General features: G+C 37.0%; 1 protein-coding gene across 1 annotated transcript in view; it reads left to right on the top strand.

Moving 5' to 3' along the window:
• Nucleotides 1-1,864: 1,864 nt before the first annotated feature.
• gfra4b (GDNF family receptor alpha 4b) overlaps nucleotides 1,865-17,972 on the top strand; it is a 61,112-nt gene continuing 45,004 nt past the window's right edge. The window contains exon 1 of the mRNA XM_038281389.1: nucleotides 1,865-2,254. Within this exon, the coding sequence (XP_038137317.1) occupies nucleotides 2,212-2,254 (43 nt within the window). The 5' untranslated portion in view covers nucleotides 1,865-2,211. The remainder of the gene's footprint in view (nucleotides 2,255-17,972) is intronic.

Consider the following 17,972-nt stretch of genomic DNA (forward strand, 5'->3'; position numbering starts at 1 on the left):
AGCCTACAAACTGACCAAAAATGGTGACTGTAGCTCCAAATATGTGGCCGTGAGGCAAGAACAAAATGTTTTATCTTAAAAAAAATGGCTGCCTCACACTAAGAGTTCAGCAGCTGCACTGTAGCAGGCTGCTGCAGAAGCTAACTGTCAGCTAGCTTCCAGGTGCTTACCCTCCAAACAAACGACTGCTGAGCAAAAACCATAAAAGGTATCTGAAAAATTCTTTCAGTGAAAGCAACATCTATCCTTTGTCTCAGACTGGGGTAACTTTCATGTCTGTAGGTCTTTCACAACCCAAAACGAAGCACAAACAAAATGGCTGATCCCACCTGCTCCTCCCTTTGTTTTAACTGCAGGACCTCACTCTCACTCACCTTTAAGCTGCTAAAGCACCCCTCCGAACAAACGACTGCTGAGTAAAAACCATAAATGATATCTGAAAAATTCTTTTTATCTAAGCGACAGCTATATCTTGTCTTCAATTGGAGTAACTTTCATGGCTGTAGGTCATCTACAACCTGAATGGGAAGAGAAAGAAAAAGAAAAAACGTTTCCTCACACCTGAGCTTCTAATTGAGCTAGCTGAAGCAGGTCACTCTCACCTAGCTTTCTGGTGCTTAAAATGTCCTCCGAACAAACGACTGCTGAGCAAAAACCGTATGAGTTATTCAAAAAATTTTTTCACCGTGAGCGTCAGCCATCCTTCGACTCCAACTATGCCAACTTTGGTGTATGTGTGTCTTTCAGAACAATATTTATGACGAGTTTAAAACACATAATGTCATTCGTTTTTCTCCCCACTGCTGCTCCAAAACCAATGGAAAAATGCTCTGATTCTCATCGACTTTAGGTCGGTCTGGAGGGTTTTTAAGGAAAAGTATTAATCCTACCGTAATTCCGAAGACATTGTGTGGGTCCAGAGATTTCAGTCTACAAACTGACCAAAAATGGTGACTCTAGCTATAAAAATGTGGCCGTGAGGGCGAGTTTAAAATGTTTTTTGGTCTTAAAAAAACGGCTGCCTCACACTCTAGCTTTTCAGTCTCTCCACTCTAGAAGGCTGGATTTTGCTAAAACTTTGTGGCGCTTGAGGTCTGATTATACAAAAACCGTAGCAGTTATCAACATGCCGTCTTCAGTTTTATACAGACGAAGGATTTATCTACAAACTGAGCTTTAAACTGTTTTTCTACATGAATGTATGCCTACACAGTGAAGTGCTGTTTTTTATGCTTTTTTTCCCTCTCCCCATTCATTTCCTATGGGGTTTTTTTTGCGACGTTTTCGCTAATAATTCGCGAACCTTCGGACTAATGAGAAAGTTTTATACAAGCACGCATCGCACCATTGGTCCCGACGCGTGTGCCAACTTTGGGCCCGATCCGACAAACCGTGCGGGACTAGTTAGGTGCCGAAGTTTTGTGGCGAGGAGAACTATAAGCTATAAAAATAATACGCGGAATAAATATGTGCAATAGTAATAGGTGGGCCATGCCTTCGGCATGTGGCCCCCCTAATAATACGCGGAATAAATATGTGCAATAGTAATAGGTGGGCCATGCCTTCGGCATGTGGCCCCCCTAATAAATATGTGCAATAGTAGTAGGTGGGCCATGCCTTCGGCATGTGGCCCCCCTAATAATACGCGGAATAAATATGTGCAATAGTAATAGGTGGGCCATGCCTTCGGCATGTGGCCCCCCTAATTATGTTTTTTAACCTGCACTGGCACACTAGATTTTAAGACCGACAAATGTTTTAATTTGCTAAAATAATAATAAGTCACTTTTTTTTTTTTTTTTAGAAAAGGAAAACCCCCGATCAGTAGGTAATAACTGTGTGACCAGAATGCACATACCCTTCCTCCTGCCTCCTCCTCCTCCTCCTCAGCTCAGTGCGCTCAGCATCTCTCCAGCAGCAGACTCAAGGACTTCAGCGACCACGTAGATGCGCAACAGAAGGCTCCCAATCGTCCAGCGAGCAGGACAGTTTCCACTTTGCAACATCCCGCATGGCTTTGCCTTTGCGCAAAAACGTGACACTGAAAGCGGCTTGGAAGGTACTTACGGGACTCTAAGATATAATTAAAAGGAAAAAAAAACAACTCTTAACAGAGTGGTTGAGGAGGAAATAATAGTGCAACAAGGATTCCCAAATGCGCAGAAGGAATATCCTGCTGTAGGTGTTAAAGCTCTGAGGCAGAAGCTGAATATGGATCAGTGGGGAGTTTATCTGTCTTTACTCCTAACTTTTGGTAAGTCATAACTTCGCTTCCTTGGCCTAATTTGAAACCCAAAATACGTGTGACAACATTTGATCGCATTGTTTTTGCGGAGCGTATAGTTTTATTTAGAGCCTACATTTTGAATTGGATACTGCTGCTGCATTTTTTAGTCGCTATAATATGGGATTCGTGTTTATATCGGCTGACAGTGGCAGAAATGCGATATGATGAAACATAGAGTAGTCTTTGCAAGCCCATGTGCCAAGGAGAGGGCAAGTCTGCCTTGGTTACCTGTATTTACGCATTAAAGGAGTAGTAGAAATTAATTGGCTGATTGCACCGTGGTCCTACAATATATTCCCTAATTATGTTTCTTCTTTTCTTTTATTCCGACTAACAAGCATATCAAATCAAATATACAAAAAAAAAAAAAAAAAAACAGTATAACTAACCACAGGCAGGGGTTATTTGCATCATACAGAGAGACAAAGATTTGTTTTTAAATTTTATTTTTATTTTTTGACAAATAGTAGCCTAAGAAACATAAAAGTTCCATCCATCCATCCATCCATCCATCCATCCATCCATCCATCCATCCATCCATCCATCCATCCATCCATCCATCCATCCATCCATCCATCCATCGATCCGATTTTCAATTTCAATTCAACTCTGTTTATTTATATAGCGCCAATTCACAACACATGTCATCTCAAGTCCCTTTACAGTTCACCAGATCATACAGTCAAATTGATTCAAAGTTTACTATCTAAGGAAAACAAGTTGATTGCATCGACTCATTGACCCAAATGCAATCCCTCACACTAAGCATGCTTGTAGTGACAGTAGAGAGGAAAAACTCCCTTTGAACAGGAAGAAACCTCCAACAGAACCAGGCTCAGTGTGAGCGGCCATCTGCCGAGGCCGACTGGAGTCCAAGGAACTGTAAAAGGCCCCCCGTCCAGGAAACACAAAGCCAGGCAGACGAGCTCCGAGCCAGCTCGTCCAGCCTGTAACAGTTAGAGAAACAGGACTACACTGGAAAACAGGACAATCTCCAACATCTATAAACAAAGGTGTTGATGGCAGCTACACAGCTGATATTTCTCTCCAGGATGGTGTCACAGCCAAAGGCAAAGCTATTATAAGAAAAAGCAGAGAGAGCATAACGTTAGAGACTAAATTAACAGATTCTGCAGAGTGGGAGAATAGAGATAGAATGAAGCAGGATGATGAAATAGGGGTCCCTATGTCCTCCAGAAGTCTAAGCCTATAGCAGCACAACTATAGAGATAGCTCATCCATCCATCCATCCATCCATCCATCCATCCATCCATCCATCCATCCATCCATCCATCCATCCATCCATCCATCCATCCATCCATCCATCCATCCATCCATCCAATAGAATAAGATTTATTGAAAATAACAGTTTCTTTATATTATGGGGAATAAGAAAGAACAATATTTTAATGTAAATCAAAATCCTCCCATATGTTTTCAATAATTAAAAAATCTCCCCCCAACTGTTTAGTATTGTTATAGGGCCAAAAAGAATGGACAACAGTTTCAGGGTAAGAGTGTCATAGTGAGAAATTTATAATAGCTTCCTTGTTGAACTCTGGCCTGTAGAGATTAGTGGAAAAGTATGTGTGTTTCACTTTGTAGGATATCTCCCTTACTATGTTTTATATATATATATATATATATATATATATATATATATATATATATATATATATATATATATATATATATATATATATATATATATATATATATATATATATATATATATATATATATAAATAGCTACAACCTAGCCTCTAGTTTATATTTCTATTAAGACTTGAGGAAAGGTAGATTTCCTTTCTTCCTTTATACTCTTACTAAATATCAAGTTCACAGCTAAGAGTTTAGATTTTATGATGAAAATGCTTTATTGTTTAGTAAATCCTCCATAAGCGACCACTGGCAGCAATACATCAGTCATCTATGAAATATTGGTTTCTAACTGACTGAAGCTAGAATATTGATTTTTGTGGCAGCAGCGTGCAGTGTTAGGTTGAGAGAAATGTGCTGCTGGTTGTCCTCATATATCTTTTTGTTTTGTTAGGAAACAGAGTTTCATACAGTTGCGTGGTTATATCCACTCTGATGACTTCTTTTCTCTTTTCACCTGGCTCCAGCCTTCCTCTTTAACAAAGGCTGGAAAATGCATTAAAGTATATATAATCTTTCTTATTAAATATTAATAGGCTCTGTTTGTGGAAGCCATTCATTAAATGAATGAAAGGAAATGCTGAATCAAATGGTTTCCCACTCTATATTTCTCTCTCAGCACTGAAGCCAAAAACAACTTTTCTACATTTAATTTTTCTACATGATAATTCACCTGTGTATTTAATGTCAGTAGAAATACTGCAAGGCCTCAACGCTTTGTTAGGGAATGTATAACCTCATGAAGACAGGGACAGTAGAGTGCAAAACAATATCTCAAATTGTGAAAATCTCACATAAAACTGAATATTCTGTTTAAAATAGATTGGGGATGACTAAAATTTGAACCTACCAAGACATGAGAGTCCAACTCTATGACCCGCTGCAGAGATCCACAGTATATTGGGCTGCAACTAAAGATTATTTTACAAATCAATGAATCAGATTTTTTCGATTAATCAAATAATTATCAGATACGCAAAGTTTCCTTAAAGATTTTTTACTAAATAAAACCAGGTGAAACTAAAACATTTGCACTTGAGAAGCTGTGTGTAGAACATGTTGATATGTTGATTTTTTAATCTATAATGCAAAATGTTTACATATTTTTTTTTTTACAATTTTGGTATTATTACTGCTCTAAATGGGTTGCTTTGTCAGCTAAAGGCATATTTTACAGTCTCTATACTCCAGTGAACGATTAATATATTACTAAATTAGTTTAGGATAATTTAAATAATCAATTAATTATGATTTATCCGATTAATCTTTTCAGCCCTAATACATACTCAAATCCAATTGAGAAACTGTGGCAAGAAATATAAATACTTTGCAGTTTAAAGGTGGGGTATGTGATGTTTTCTGGAGCATGTTTTTACCATACTGATTGAAAACCTCCTCACGAGCCCATTGCGCCAACTGAGATAGAATGTTTGGAAAAAAAACGAAATCTTTTAGTCCAGTGTAGAGGGCGTAGTCAGAGGAAAACGCAAACCAATAGAAGTAACTATCATCCCTACTTCTACTGGTTTCTGGCACGCCCATCAACCGTCAGCTCTGAGCTCTCCCCACCCCTCCCCCCTGCGCGTTCACAGACTCGTGACACCCCCCCCCCCCCCCCCCCCCCAAGTGCCGCTGAAGGGAGGACCTGTTCGAATTTACAGACAGAACTCTTGTGGTCTCCTTATTTTCAAGGACTTCGAAGGGTCCAGTCTAGGTAGACCGCGTCCTTGGAGGATGCAGCCCAGGTTTTTGAACAGAGCCTCTGATTAAGAACAGGGCTGCCTGCACTGACGCGGCTCAGGGATTACGTCACACGGAGCGTCGTGCGCAGTGAAATCAGGACATTTCCTCACTTTCTAAAAAAAACCCGGGACGCCCGGGACAGGACGTGAAATACGGATATGTCCCGGGAAATACGGACGTTTGGTCACCCTAATCAATACTTCTTGAAATGACAACCGTGACAACTTGTTTACGACCATATTGAATTGTTCAACACTCTTACCGTACTAGGAGAAGACGACGCCATCATGGAAGTTAGCCTGTTATGTTGTGGTTAGCTAGTAATAGACATGAGCTTCTCGCCTCATCCCGAGTCACGTGCACTCGCGAGGTCTCGGCCTGTTTCTCTCTCGTTCTCGGGAACATCCGAACATTCTCGACTGACAGCAGGCGCGTTCATGTAATTTGGAGGCGTGGTTTCGTGGGGTGGGCTGAAGGTGTGTATTTTCAAAAATGTAGCTGGCAGGAACCGTTTATCCAGGATCATATACCCCACCTTTAAGTATGTAGCTGCGATGCGTCTAACTTTTTTTGAAAGATCAAGGAGTGTGGAAAACTTCTATAAAGCACCTTTATGTGTCTGTTTCTAAACTTGCAGATTTATGATGGATTACAGTAGATATTGTTCTCCTGCTTATTTAGCCATTTTCTCAAAGCAATTAACCATAATCAAACAGTTAAAGGTCAGTGTCTACAATCTGCCGGACTGCAAAAACTTGTTTTTGCTTCTCCATGTACTCCTCTTCTGGCATCTATCTGGAAGGATTAAATAAAACCACACATCACCCTCGTCTTCTAACTACTTGAGAAAGCTACAGGCCACAACAGAATGACCACAATTTTCCTGAACCATCTTTGAAGGCAAACTTCAAAGCCTCTCTGTTGTAAAAGGTGTCCATTAAAAGGCTGGTTTTGTAGTTCTGCTTCTCAGGAGATCAGAAAGTGAAAGATTTCATTGTGTGCTCACTTGTGCAAACAATGCTCAGGTAATACAAGGAAAAAATCTATTGTCTTGTAGCTATTTGTAAACTCGGATTGGACAGCCTCAAAGTACACTAAGGCTTTCCTGTTTCAAAGCCTCTATAGCATTTTATAACACTATTCCTAAACTGTGTTTAAGAATTATAGAGGCATTTTAATGTGATGCCAAATACATCAACAAAATGGTAAAAAAAAACAACATATTATTTACGTATAATCTGTTTACAGTAACATTGATCAGCCTTTTATTGGCCACTACAGAGTCCAGTTTTCTTTGAGGTCTGACCTCCCGACCTCCAATATTCTAAGGACTATGAAACGAAGGTAAATATGGAAAAGGTCCTTTTAGTTCTTTGATGGATGTAGTTGTCGACATAATCTTGCAATATGTTTAGAAATCCACGAATTGCAACACTCTAGTAATTGAAGCAACTGTGATTAAAAAATTTGATAGATTTTTTTATGAAATGTAAAAAAAAAAAAAATGTATTACAGTACATGCTGCTGGATTTTCCTATATAGACCAAAAATAGGGCACGTTTTTGGTTGGATGGATTAATAAGCCCCTGATGTTTCTGTTTTTGACATTGCAGTCATTGTCAGAGCTGACCCAGTATAAATACACTGATTACCTTCCCTGGCTAAATAATTGCTGGTTCACTAGTAAATATATTTATTAAAATAAATGAACAATAGATATATTATTTAAAGACAACCTTTTAAAGAAGAAGGTTCTGGGTTTAATTCCTGGTCTTTCTGCATGGAGTTTGTATGTTCTCCCAGTGAATTCGTGGAGTCTCTCAGGGTACGGCCGGCTTCCTCCCACAGTCCAGCTAGATTAATTGGCATCTGTAATGTGACCTTAGGTGTTAGTCTGTGTATGCATGGTTGTAAGTCTCTGTTTTGCCCTGCAGCCAAACTGGCTAAGGCTGCAACTGATGATTATTTTGCTAATCGATAAATCAGTTGATTATTTATTAAATTAATTGAATAATAATCAGATATCCTTAAAGAAGTTTTTTTACCAAATTAAACCAGGTGAAACTAAAACTTTTCCACATGAGGAGTTCTGGATAAAGCATATTGACAGAAGAAAAGGTTTTTGTTATTTTAAATTAACATATTAATATTGTTTAAACAATTTTGGTATAGTTACTGCTCTAAATGGGTGTCTCTGTCAGCTAAAGCCATGTTTTAGAGTCTCTATACTTCAGTTAATGATTAATCGATTACTAAATTAGTTGACGATTATTTTAATAATCGATTAATCACAATAAATCTGAATAATTGTTTGAGCCCTACTGACAACCTGTCAAAGGTGTGGAATAAGCAGGAGTTGTGTTTTCTATCATCATTACTGTCTGCATAACTTTCTTTTGTTTATTTTAGGTTGAAATTACATCTAGAAAAAATCTGATGTGAGAATTATTTCGTGGAGTTGAATTTTAGAGCAGATCTAGGCTCCTTCTGTACATCTGGAGAAGCTTTACTGTCAAACTGAGTGTAGAAAACTGAATCAAATCATCTGAAATGGCTAGTTTACTATCTGGTATCTGATTTTATGTGCGTGATACACTTAAAATGACACACAGTAAAGCTTATAATTATTTAAAAACCAGGTTGGACATTTATAGGTTCCTAATTTTTTGGAGTTTGGTTAAAAAACTTATGCAATATCAACCTACTGTAACTGCACATACAGTTTGTTTATACCAGAGCTACATCAGATTTAACATTGCAATGCAAGAACTAGTTGTAAGACAAAGCTTATTGCAGCAAAAGTCCAAAATACCCTCAACTAAAAGCGGAATAAACAATCTTAGGTGGTATAAAAATGGTTGAATATGATTCTTGGAGTTGCCAGAGTATTTCAGTAGTCTTTTTACCTTTAAGTGTTAATTTAATAAAGTCCTGCCCAAACTTTTTAGTGTGTTTTCTGTGGTTTTTAATGATATTAAATATAATTTTTTTAAGGCCATTACTACAACAAAAGGGTTTTATGCTCTAGTTCAGCCTTGCCGCTGCATTATTTAATGGAATGTTTTTGGCGTTGGTGGATGAAGCTTGTAAAAGAGAGAAAGATAAGCAATGTTAAACATTGTAATTACTATATAAACTCAGTGGGCCTCCTTGCATGGAAAAGTGCTACAAATTTCTGTTTAACCTCACATACACAACCCTGTTCATGCTTTAGCTGTAGGTGGGGTGGATTGGATAAAACAGAGAAATGCTTTATTACCATTATGGCACATATGACCCAAGGATGCATTTTCAGCCTCCATTTCCTTTCTTAGTGAACGTGTAAACAGTTGAGCTGCTCTAGTGAGCTCTATTCAAATCTTTGCTAAATAGTTGATAATGAAGCAGGTTATGTAAGGAATTAAAATTTTATATTTATTTCAGCATTATCTACATAGGATATCAATATTTTCTACCATAATTCACCACATACATGTGTTGATAAATTGTATATCCAAAGATTACCTTTTGACCTCATAAACAATAAATGCCACACAGCTCACTCCCTAAAGGTATATTTGAGTGGTTGTGTGATTGAAATGAACAGAGCGTACCAACCAGAGCTTGAAATATTGTTTTCTTCTGCTGTGTTTTGTATAATATGGCTTTTGACCTTTAATGGTCTGTATTTCTCTTAGCATGATTTTTTTATACTATGGGAAAGGAAAATGTTGAATAATCAAAGGCATGAAAACATATTTATTAAAATGAAAACCTCAAGTTTTTCAATCTCAACGGAATTAAATGCTAAAATTCTTTTAATGTGCAAATATTTTAGAAATCTAAACTTAACAATAGCAAAAATAATAGTAATAGCAAACAACACTTTTTATGTATTAATTCTGTATATAGGTTGATACTGTACCATGCCAAATTAGTACTGTATGCTGATACAGTATTTGAGTATGGATACTCTTCTGAGTATTAATAATTTTGACAAACTTAGTTTGTGTTCTGTTCCATCAGTTTTGGCAAGCTCTCCACTACATGATGAAGTAAAGCATTCCCACAGCATACTGCTACCATCACTATGTTTAATGATTATAATGGAGTAAAAGTGATCATCAGTTTTCCACCACTTTCTTCTTAACCTTTCTGGTGTTTGCTGAAAACGTAAGTTTTTTCGTTTTCCTCAATTTGATTACCATGTCCTGAAAATGACTTTGGGCAAACTTGCAAACAGGGCTTCTCTTGGCTTTGTTTGAATGATGACTTTGCTGATCTAATTTTCCATAAGAGAGAATTGTTTGTAATGTATTTGTGAGGAAACTTAACCCTAATGCCCCTGATGAACTGTGGTCAGTTGAAAACTAGATTCATTTTTCAATGCTTTTAAACTGAAAGACGATGCTGAGTAATCTGAAGCTGGTGCAGAATTTAAATAAGTTTTAATTGACTATAGTAGTGAGTGTTGGCCTAGTGGTTAGGGCATTGCGCTTCGGTCCTAATGTGCTGAGTTCAAGCCCCACTCCCACACACTCTGGGTCCCTAAGCAAAGGCGCTTAACCCCACACTGCTCCCTGGGGGGCGAACAATGGCAGCCCACAGCTCCCCAAGGGGATGGGTTAAATGCAGAGAGTTAATTTCATTGCTTTGTACTTGTGAGAGTGTAATGATAATAAAAGTTTAATTCTATCCTATTCAGTGAAGTGAAATCCACACCAGGGAAATTTGGCTTTACATTTGCTTGGAGGCTTTTGGTTATCATGTTCACACTCTACATGTGTGGGACCTCCTGAACTTGTGGTCCCCCTAAATCCAAACAGCTGCATGTCAGGCTAATTGATGCATCCAATGTGCTGTGAGAGTTTTCCCAGTGGTGAAGCAGGGTGGCTTTTGTTTGCTCGTCAGTTTTTTCACTAAAAGTTGCATTGAAAAATGTTATAGAAATGCCTTTTTTGCCTTTTTTATGAAATTTAATATTATTGTATAAATAATATTAATGAAGCAGCTTTTACAACTTTTTGGTAATTGTTTTTAAAACAACTGATTATTGTAGATATGTTATTTAAAACTCAAATTTACCCATTCAGTAAGATGTGTTCCTACTTTTCTCTTTAATTATTGATGTCTTCAAATTCACATATTAACATTGATCTGACATTGATCAATCTAATGTCTCATACCTTTAATTTCATTCATTGTTTTATTTTGTTATGTCATGTGGGCTTGAGGTGTTAAGATCTAACATGTAACAGTTAAGTTTAGGAAATTCAGAAACTGCTGCCTGAACTGCTGTTCAGAACAAAGGGCTTAAAATTGACTAGCAGTGATGTAATGTATTTAATTTGCTGAAAAATATTATGTGATTGTTCACTAATGGTGGCTGTTTTTATATTGAGATTTATGTGATTGAAGATGTTGTAGTATAGGAAAATGAGAAAATTTACTTTTTGTTAGGAGCGGTACAGATTTGTAGCTTTCTGGATCAATAAAACCATTCTTGTGCATTTAATAGCAAAAATAAAATAGATTACTCACTATCACTGAAGGGCCAAACACAAACGTGTATTAGAGGCATTTTGTTAACATTGCACTTGCAGAAATTCAAAGTCAACGTTAAACAGCTTAAAGGAATTAAGACACTACCAGAAAATGTTCTTTGAATATTGAGAACAAATAATTTATGAATGGTCGTTGTTCAATTACCATTAAACAGCCTCTACATACTTGCTGAAAGGTAAGACTATCCTTGTTAAAGTCAAGTTTTAATTCACATGAAGAATTTGTGACAAAATTTGAACATTGGTGTTTACAGATGTAATCCATCCAAAATGACCAAATATATATTCAGTATTTTATGCTGTTATATTAAAAAGATTAAAATGTCTTTTTTCTACATCACAATTAGTTACTACTTGGTGTTTATCTGGTTTGTTAAAATCCCCTCAAAAAACACATTTTTAGATGCAATACAGCAAAATGGGGCTGCATGGTAGTACAGTTTGTAGCACTTGCCTGTGAAACTGATGAATTGGTGGAATCAATGAATGTGGCAAAATGTAAAAAAGTTAAAATAACATGAAAACTTAAAGAGATGATGATAATAATTTTATTGGTTTGCATTAAAGTCATGCAGCAGGACATACCAGGTGATTCTGAGTTATGAATGAAATGGGCTTATTTTTAACACAAATATCCTACATTTATGTAGTAGCTCCACAGTAACACTCTGATTTAAAACTAGTAAAAACCCATCACCGTGTGCTGAGGTCAGAAGGAAAAGACTTTTGGAACTAGCCCAGTGGTCCCTAACCTCCGGGCCGCGGACCGGTACCGGTCCATGGACCAAATGGCACATGTTTGTTTGTGGACTGCGTGTTTCCAGTCCAAAAACAACAAGAACCCCCCAACCTCAATAAAAACATATAAATTCACCTGAACCTTCTGTTTAAACCACAAATCTATAAAACACCTGATATACATGTAACACAGAGCCACGTTGTTACTACTACGAAACTAGGCTCTACTTTGGTATTACAGAAGCTGATAACAATTAGCTTTTGATCATCCGGAACAGCAGCAATCTACGATCTAAGCTCCACATCAGCCTCTGGTTGTTTTTTAAATATTTTTAAAATGTCTCTTACCTCAACACCATCTCTCCTTGGATATGGAGCTGGAAGCGGAAACACTTGCAGCAACATTAGCAGGTTCTCAATAACAATCCATCCATTTCTGGTTAAAACGCTGGTTAATTTCCCATCTCTCTCCTGTTTGGGTCGCCGTAGATACCGCCACTGGGAGCTGCTCAAAGTAGATATTCACTGAAAAACCAAGTGACTCTTTAAATGAGGAAACAAAATCAAAAGCACATCCTTTTCAAAATGTTCAAAGCCCAGAAAAGGCGCCATGTAGTGCTCCAACTATTCCTGATCATCTGACCTGCTTCTCCCACAATGAAACCAGCTGAGTATCCTAAGGAAACTTAAATAAGCTGATACAATCCTTATCGAGAATAAAGCAAAAAGCTGTGAATCAAAGCGAAGGCACAGCTTTATCCCAATCCATGAAAACTTCTGTAGCTGCCTTGAACAAAACCACTGTTCCAGCTCTCCGCCGTTTTTCCGTATAGGTCACTACGGTTTTCTCCCTGTCACTGAGCGGGACTATAGTCCTATGAATGACAACAGGTTTGTTGATTTAAGCTATTTTTAGAGGGTGCCCTTGAAATTATTACATTGATCATTGATGTTAATATTTTAATCTACAAAACATTTTGGAAAATGTCAATACCATGTCATCAACACTTTAAGTAAAAATCTGTATCTAGTTATAGTTTGAACTACTCCCACTAAATTCAATTAATTACAGAAGAAATTAACAAAATACCTCTACCTAAGATAAGAGAAATGTATTTCTAAGGACTTGCATTTAGTATCCATAAAAGAGAAGTGACAAGCCAAAATGTCCTAACTGTGTTAGAGTTAGATCATTTCTCAATCTGACTGTAATTAAAAACTGTGACTTATTTTTAACAAAGCCAGCAATCTGTTGGATCAGAGCGGGTCATGCAACACACACCTCTGACAAAGGTTTTGGCCAGAACAGCTCTTGAGGTTAGAATGAGAAGAAACAGCCGGGCTCCTGGTAAAATATTCTGTTTGTGTTGAAAAGACTGAAAGCTGTGGTTTGCGTATATATCTCTTTGCAAATCTACACTCTGCTTTGCCTGAATGATTTCCATTTCATGTTGATCAGGCTGATTTCCTTACTCTCCTAGTTTTTATGCTGGGGCAGATATTGGGGATTTCGTATCTCAAAACAGTGATAGTTTAGGCATACACATTATTAAAAAGTATTGGTAGAGAATAGTGCAACATTTTATGGAGAAAAAAAAAGTCACTCATTTCAAAATATGTAGAATAGGCTTTACTTTGCTAAATTTTTGTCTTTTGGCAAGCAATCTCACATATGATAAACAACATTAATCTCTACTTCAATTTAGGCTTCAATAGATTGTCCAGGACCACATTGATCATTGTTTACTTCCTTTGTTTATAAGTCAGCCTTCCTGATGAAAATATCTCAGGGGTCACTTCTCTGTCTACCTTTTTTCCAGCATCCCACAGGGGCGGTAATTGGGAAAATGTGTCAAACAATTTGTTTTGCTTTATTTAGTTGTTTTAATCAGGTCTTGGTTTTATTTGAAAAATCCTCTTGTTGATGTCATCATGATAACCTGGACCAAATACATCAGATGTATTTCAGTTATCCTTTCCTATTTTATCCTGTTTATTGTGATAAGTATGGCAGATAAAAGCTTCCTTGCTTAGTTTTCCTCTCTAATCTTTGACATGGTAATATTACATGAGGAAAAATAGATGTTAATTAATTTTTTTGTCTTTTTCTATAGTATATCCATATACATAAAAAAACCTGAGTCTTACATGTCATAAAAGCTATGATAGCTCTGCTTCAACATATGTGATTCTGTTTCCTGAGTGATTTTTCTCTCTGACGGGCAGAATGATATAAAGTTAGAAACTGATCTCTTCGATATGTGAAGCTTTATGTAATAGGGGCTATAGCTGCATTAGTTTAATTGAAACAACTGCAGTTTCACACTATTCAGTTTTTTATTACCTTGCTAGACAGGTAAATCATAGCACTACCTGCCCTGTAAATAAGATATTTAGTTATCACAGTTCCCATTTAAAAACATTTATCAGCTGAGTTATGACATAAACAACAGCATTTACTTGGAGATTTATTTTTGATCAATTTTGGCATCACATGTCTCGAGAGATTTCCTCATGTAATCAGATAAAAGAATTAAGTTTTTGGCTTTATCCTGGCCACAATTGGAGAAATACAAGAAATTCTTAGTTACCGGTATGTATTTTTTCCCAGATGATATAAAACTTAAAATCTTCAATGATTAAGATAACATGAATCAAAAGTCGGATTCATGCTTTTAACAAATCTAATGTCTGTTTCAGAGTCTCTATGCTAAATTTAATGATAAATCAATTACTAACTTAGTTGCTGACAGTTGATTTCAGGGTTTTCTCTAGGATTTTTTATGAAATGTAGTAAGGATATGCATATCTTAATCAAAACTAAAATCAATCAGATCACTGTTAAAGTTTTATTTAAATGTAACATACCTTACTTTATGAAATAATGTAAGAATGTATATACTTTGTCTAAATTGACACTGGATATACCTAATTTTACCAAGAAGACAGTAATTTGAGGCCCTTGAATTACAAAACTAATAATTCTTTGTGCTGTTGTGAGATAATGACTGTAGAATGATTGCTGATTTTATGTTTCTAAACTCGCCAAAAACACAGAGGAAATTTTTCTCTTATTGCTTTTTGATAAAGTGAGGGGTCTGAAAAGTCCCCAACAGCAACCAGGTTGCTAAGCTGAAAACACCGGAATGTCATTTCCAGTTTTACTTCACTACAGATAGTAGCACAGCTTATTGTAGCCCCCAGTTCACAGCAAGACATACAGGAGCCAGTGGTGTTTTTTCAAAATAAAACAGATTTGAACATTTCCTATTTAAGTTCATTTTAAGCTCTGCTTTTGATTAGAATAACTGCACAAATATACAATTTGTTCTATAATATGCTTTACATTTAAACATTTTCTTTTTCCTTTTGAAGGTGTGGCAGCTTTATTTTTCCATGACTGTGCACCAGGATAGATGACCAGTACTGGAAACCCTGTATTATGCTCAATAAATCTGATTTTTTTTGCCCCTGACTTAAAGGTTTTTGAAAATCCTTTTAGGACACACACACAAAAAAAACTACTTTGATTTTCAGAACATTTTTAGGACAATCTCAAAAAACAACCAAAAACCTTATTTTCTTATTTTTTTTTTGCAATACAGCACTTCTGGGTATTTCCAATCTGGTTCAGCCCATGGAGGTGCTGTCCCTCTTAAGTAACTGTTATCTCTCCTGTGATGCAGTCATGTTGCCTCACAACCTCGTTGTGGACCTGTAACCGCATGAGCCAGCACTACAGGGCCAGCTGGCTGTGAGCATTGGAGAGCAGAAAAGCTTGTCCTTTAAGACAGAACATACAAAAACAAATAGCCTGTCTGTGGCACTCATAAGTCATAAATAAAGCCTAGTCTCTGCTAGTTCCATATAAATGAAATATCCATTCTTGTCTCTCATTCTAAAAAGAGATGCGCAGTGCTGTGACTCTAGCTCATTGTGTAATTCCTCTGTGGGACGTTACCTGTTAGGACTGAAACTAAAGGCAATAAAATCAATAAAATCTATAAACAATGGTTAAGTACAAATTCATGTATGTATCATGTGATTAACCCTTCAAGCCCAGAGGTTTTTTTTTTCTCAGTTGCCACCTGAAATTAAATATCTGATTAAATGAAATGTTTGTCCGAGGTTATAAATTGGAGATGAACTTTAAAAATATCTTTGGATGACACAGTCGTTAAAGAATAGTTTTCAAGCAGAACCACTTTTGTTAATGTCACAATATCTGATTCAAAGGTGATCAAATAAAGAAAAAATAATCTTTTTTTTTTTTTAGCCTCGCATCATTTCTTCAAATCTAAACGCTTCAAAACACAATGAAAACTCCCTTAAAAATGTTGTTGAAACCTCAGACTGTATAGATCCAAATCTTGCCTACAACTGCAGCTAATTTTATTCCACAAAGGTTTTCGGAGACAGTGTGCCAGGTAGACCAGGGATTTTGGCACAGTTATGCCAAAGGTTGCCAAAACTGTGTCAAATGTTTTTTTTTGTTTTACCTCGTAGAAAGTAATCTAGTCAAATAAAAGTGCTGATTTCCATGGCATCGCAACTTTTGCATATGACAATGTTTTTTTTTTCAATTTCATACGTAGGTTCTGATTACAGCTGGATAAATGATTACCTATTGCTACCCAAAACAATGCAGTTGTAAGCCGGAAATGGTGTTAATAAGTGGGGCGACTGTCGCGTTAGTTGTAGGAGTGTGTCCTGAAATCGAAGGATTGGTGGATCAAGCCTCAGCTCTGGCTTTCAGTGTCGCAAGACACTTCACCTTCATTGTCTACTGACGGTCAGAGGGCCCGGTGGCGCCAATGTACAGCAGCCTCGCTTCTGTGGCTACAATGTAGCTTGCCACCATCAGTGTGAATGGGTGAATGACTGGATGTAGTGTAAAACGCTTTGGTCATGTCTCCTGACTTGAAAAAGCACTATATAAGCACAGGCCATTAAAATGTTATAACACTTTTAGGCCATCCATAATACCGAATAGGTTTAACCTGTTTATGAAGTCAGAATCCTGCACTTATACTGATATGAGCAGTTTTATTTAAAACACATTCATGTAAGATTCTCTCATTGCACATTTTGAATGTTTATTGGTTGCAGCTTTAATTCTATGAGTGCATGTTTCTTCTCCCCTGCGTGTGTGGTTTGCTTTTTATGGGCATAGAGAGTCTATCTTTGTCGCGTATGGACCTTTTTTCCCCTTTTGTCACTTTGGTGGCGTTAACCCACCAGACAAAGAATTGTCCCTTTATACATTTGTATACTCTATGAAGCTGACAGCAGGGGTGGGGGTAAACTCTCTGATTCTCCAAGTAAAGCCGAGTTATTCATGACTAACTGCAGTTGAAATATAAGATAAAGATTCTGGAAATAAAAAGTAGGCAAATGAGTCACTCCTAAATGGGGTTCGTTATGAGCCACTGTTCATATTTGTCCTACTCAAAATCTGACCACAAGACCAAAAAAAAAAACTCCTCTATTTCGGTATCACTAACCCTTAGAATTTTCTCAAAAGCCTCTTGAATGGATAATTTTTGCCTCTGTGCCATCATGACTGAAGCTGTTTAAAAAAAAAAAAAACTCCACAGCACTGAACAAATCAACAAGCTGTGGGTGTCTGCTAGATGTGTAATGCGCTCTGCACACAACAGTTCTGCTCAGATATTCTATAGTCTGATTTTCACAGAATTTACGTCACCAGGACACATCACAGATTTGTTATACATTGTTGGCAAACCTTGAGTCTCTACTTCCCAATGATACCAGCCATGGGGGATTGGGACAGAGCATGTCTGTGCATGATGCTGTTTTATGGGAGAGTAGGAAATGTATGATAGTCATTGAAAAAGCATCTCCTTTGTATAAAGTGCTGCCACACTAAAACAAGATATGAAAAAACAATATTGGGGACACCCTCAGAGTCTCATACCGGTACTGGTAAGCCCAGCCTTAACAGATTAACACAGACAGCATAGAGCAGAATGTCTATAAGC

This window comes from Cyprinodon tularosa, unplaced genomic scaffold, assembly GCF_016077235.1.
Source record: "Cyprinodon tularosa strain WSP-4 unplaced genomic scaffold, ASM1607723v1 ctg17, whole genome shotgun sequence".
Lineage (NCBI taxonomy): Eukaryota > Metazoa > Chordata > Actinopteri > Cyprinodontiformes > Cyprinodontidae > Cyprinodon > Cyprinodon tularosa.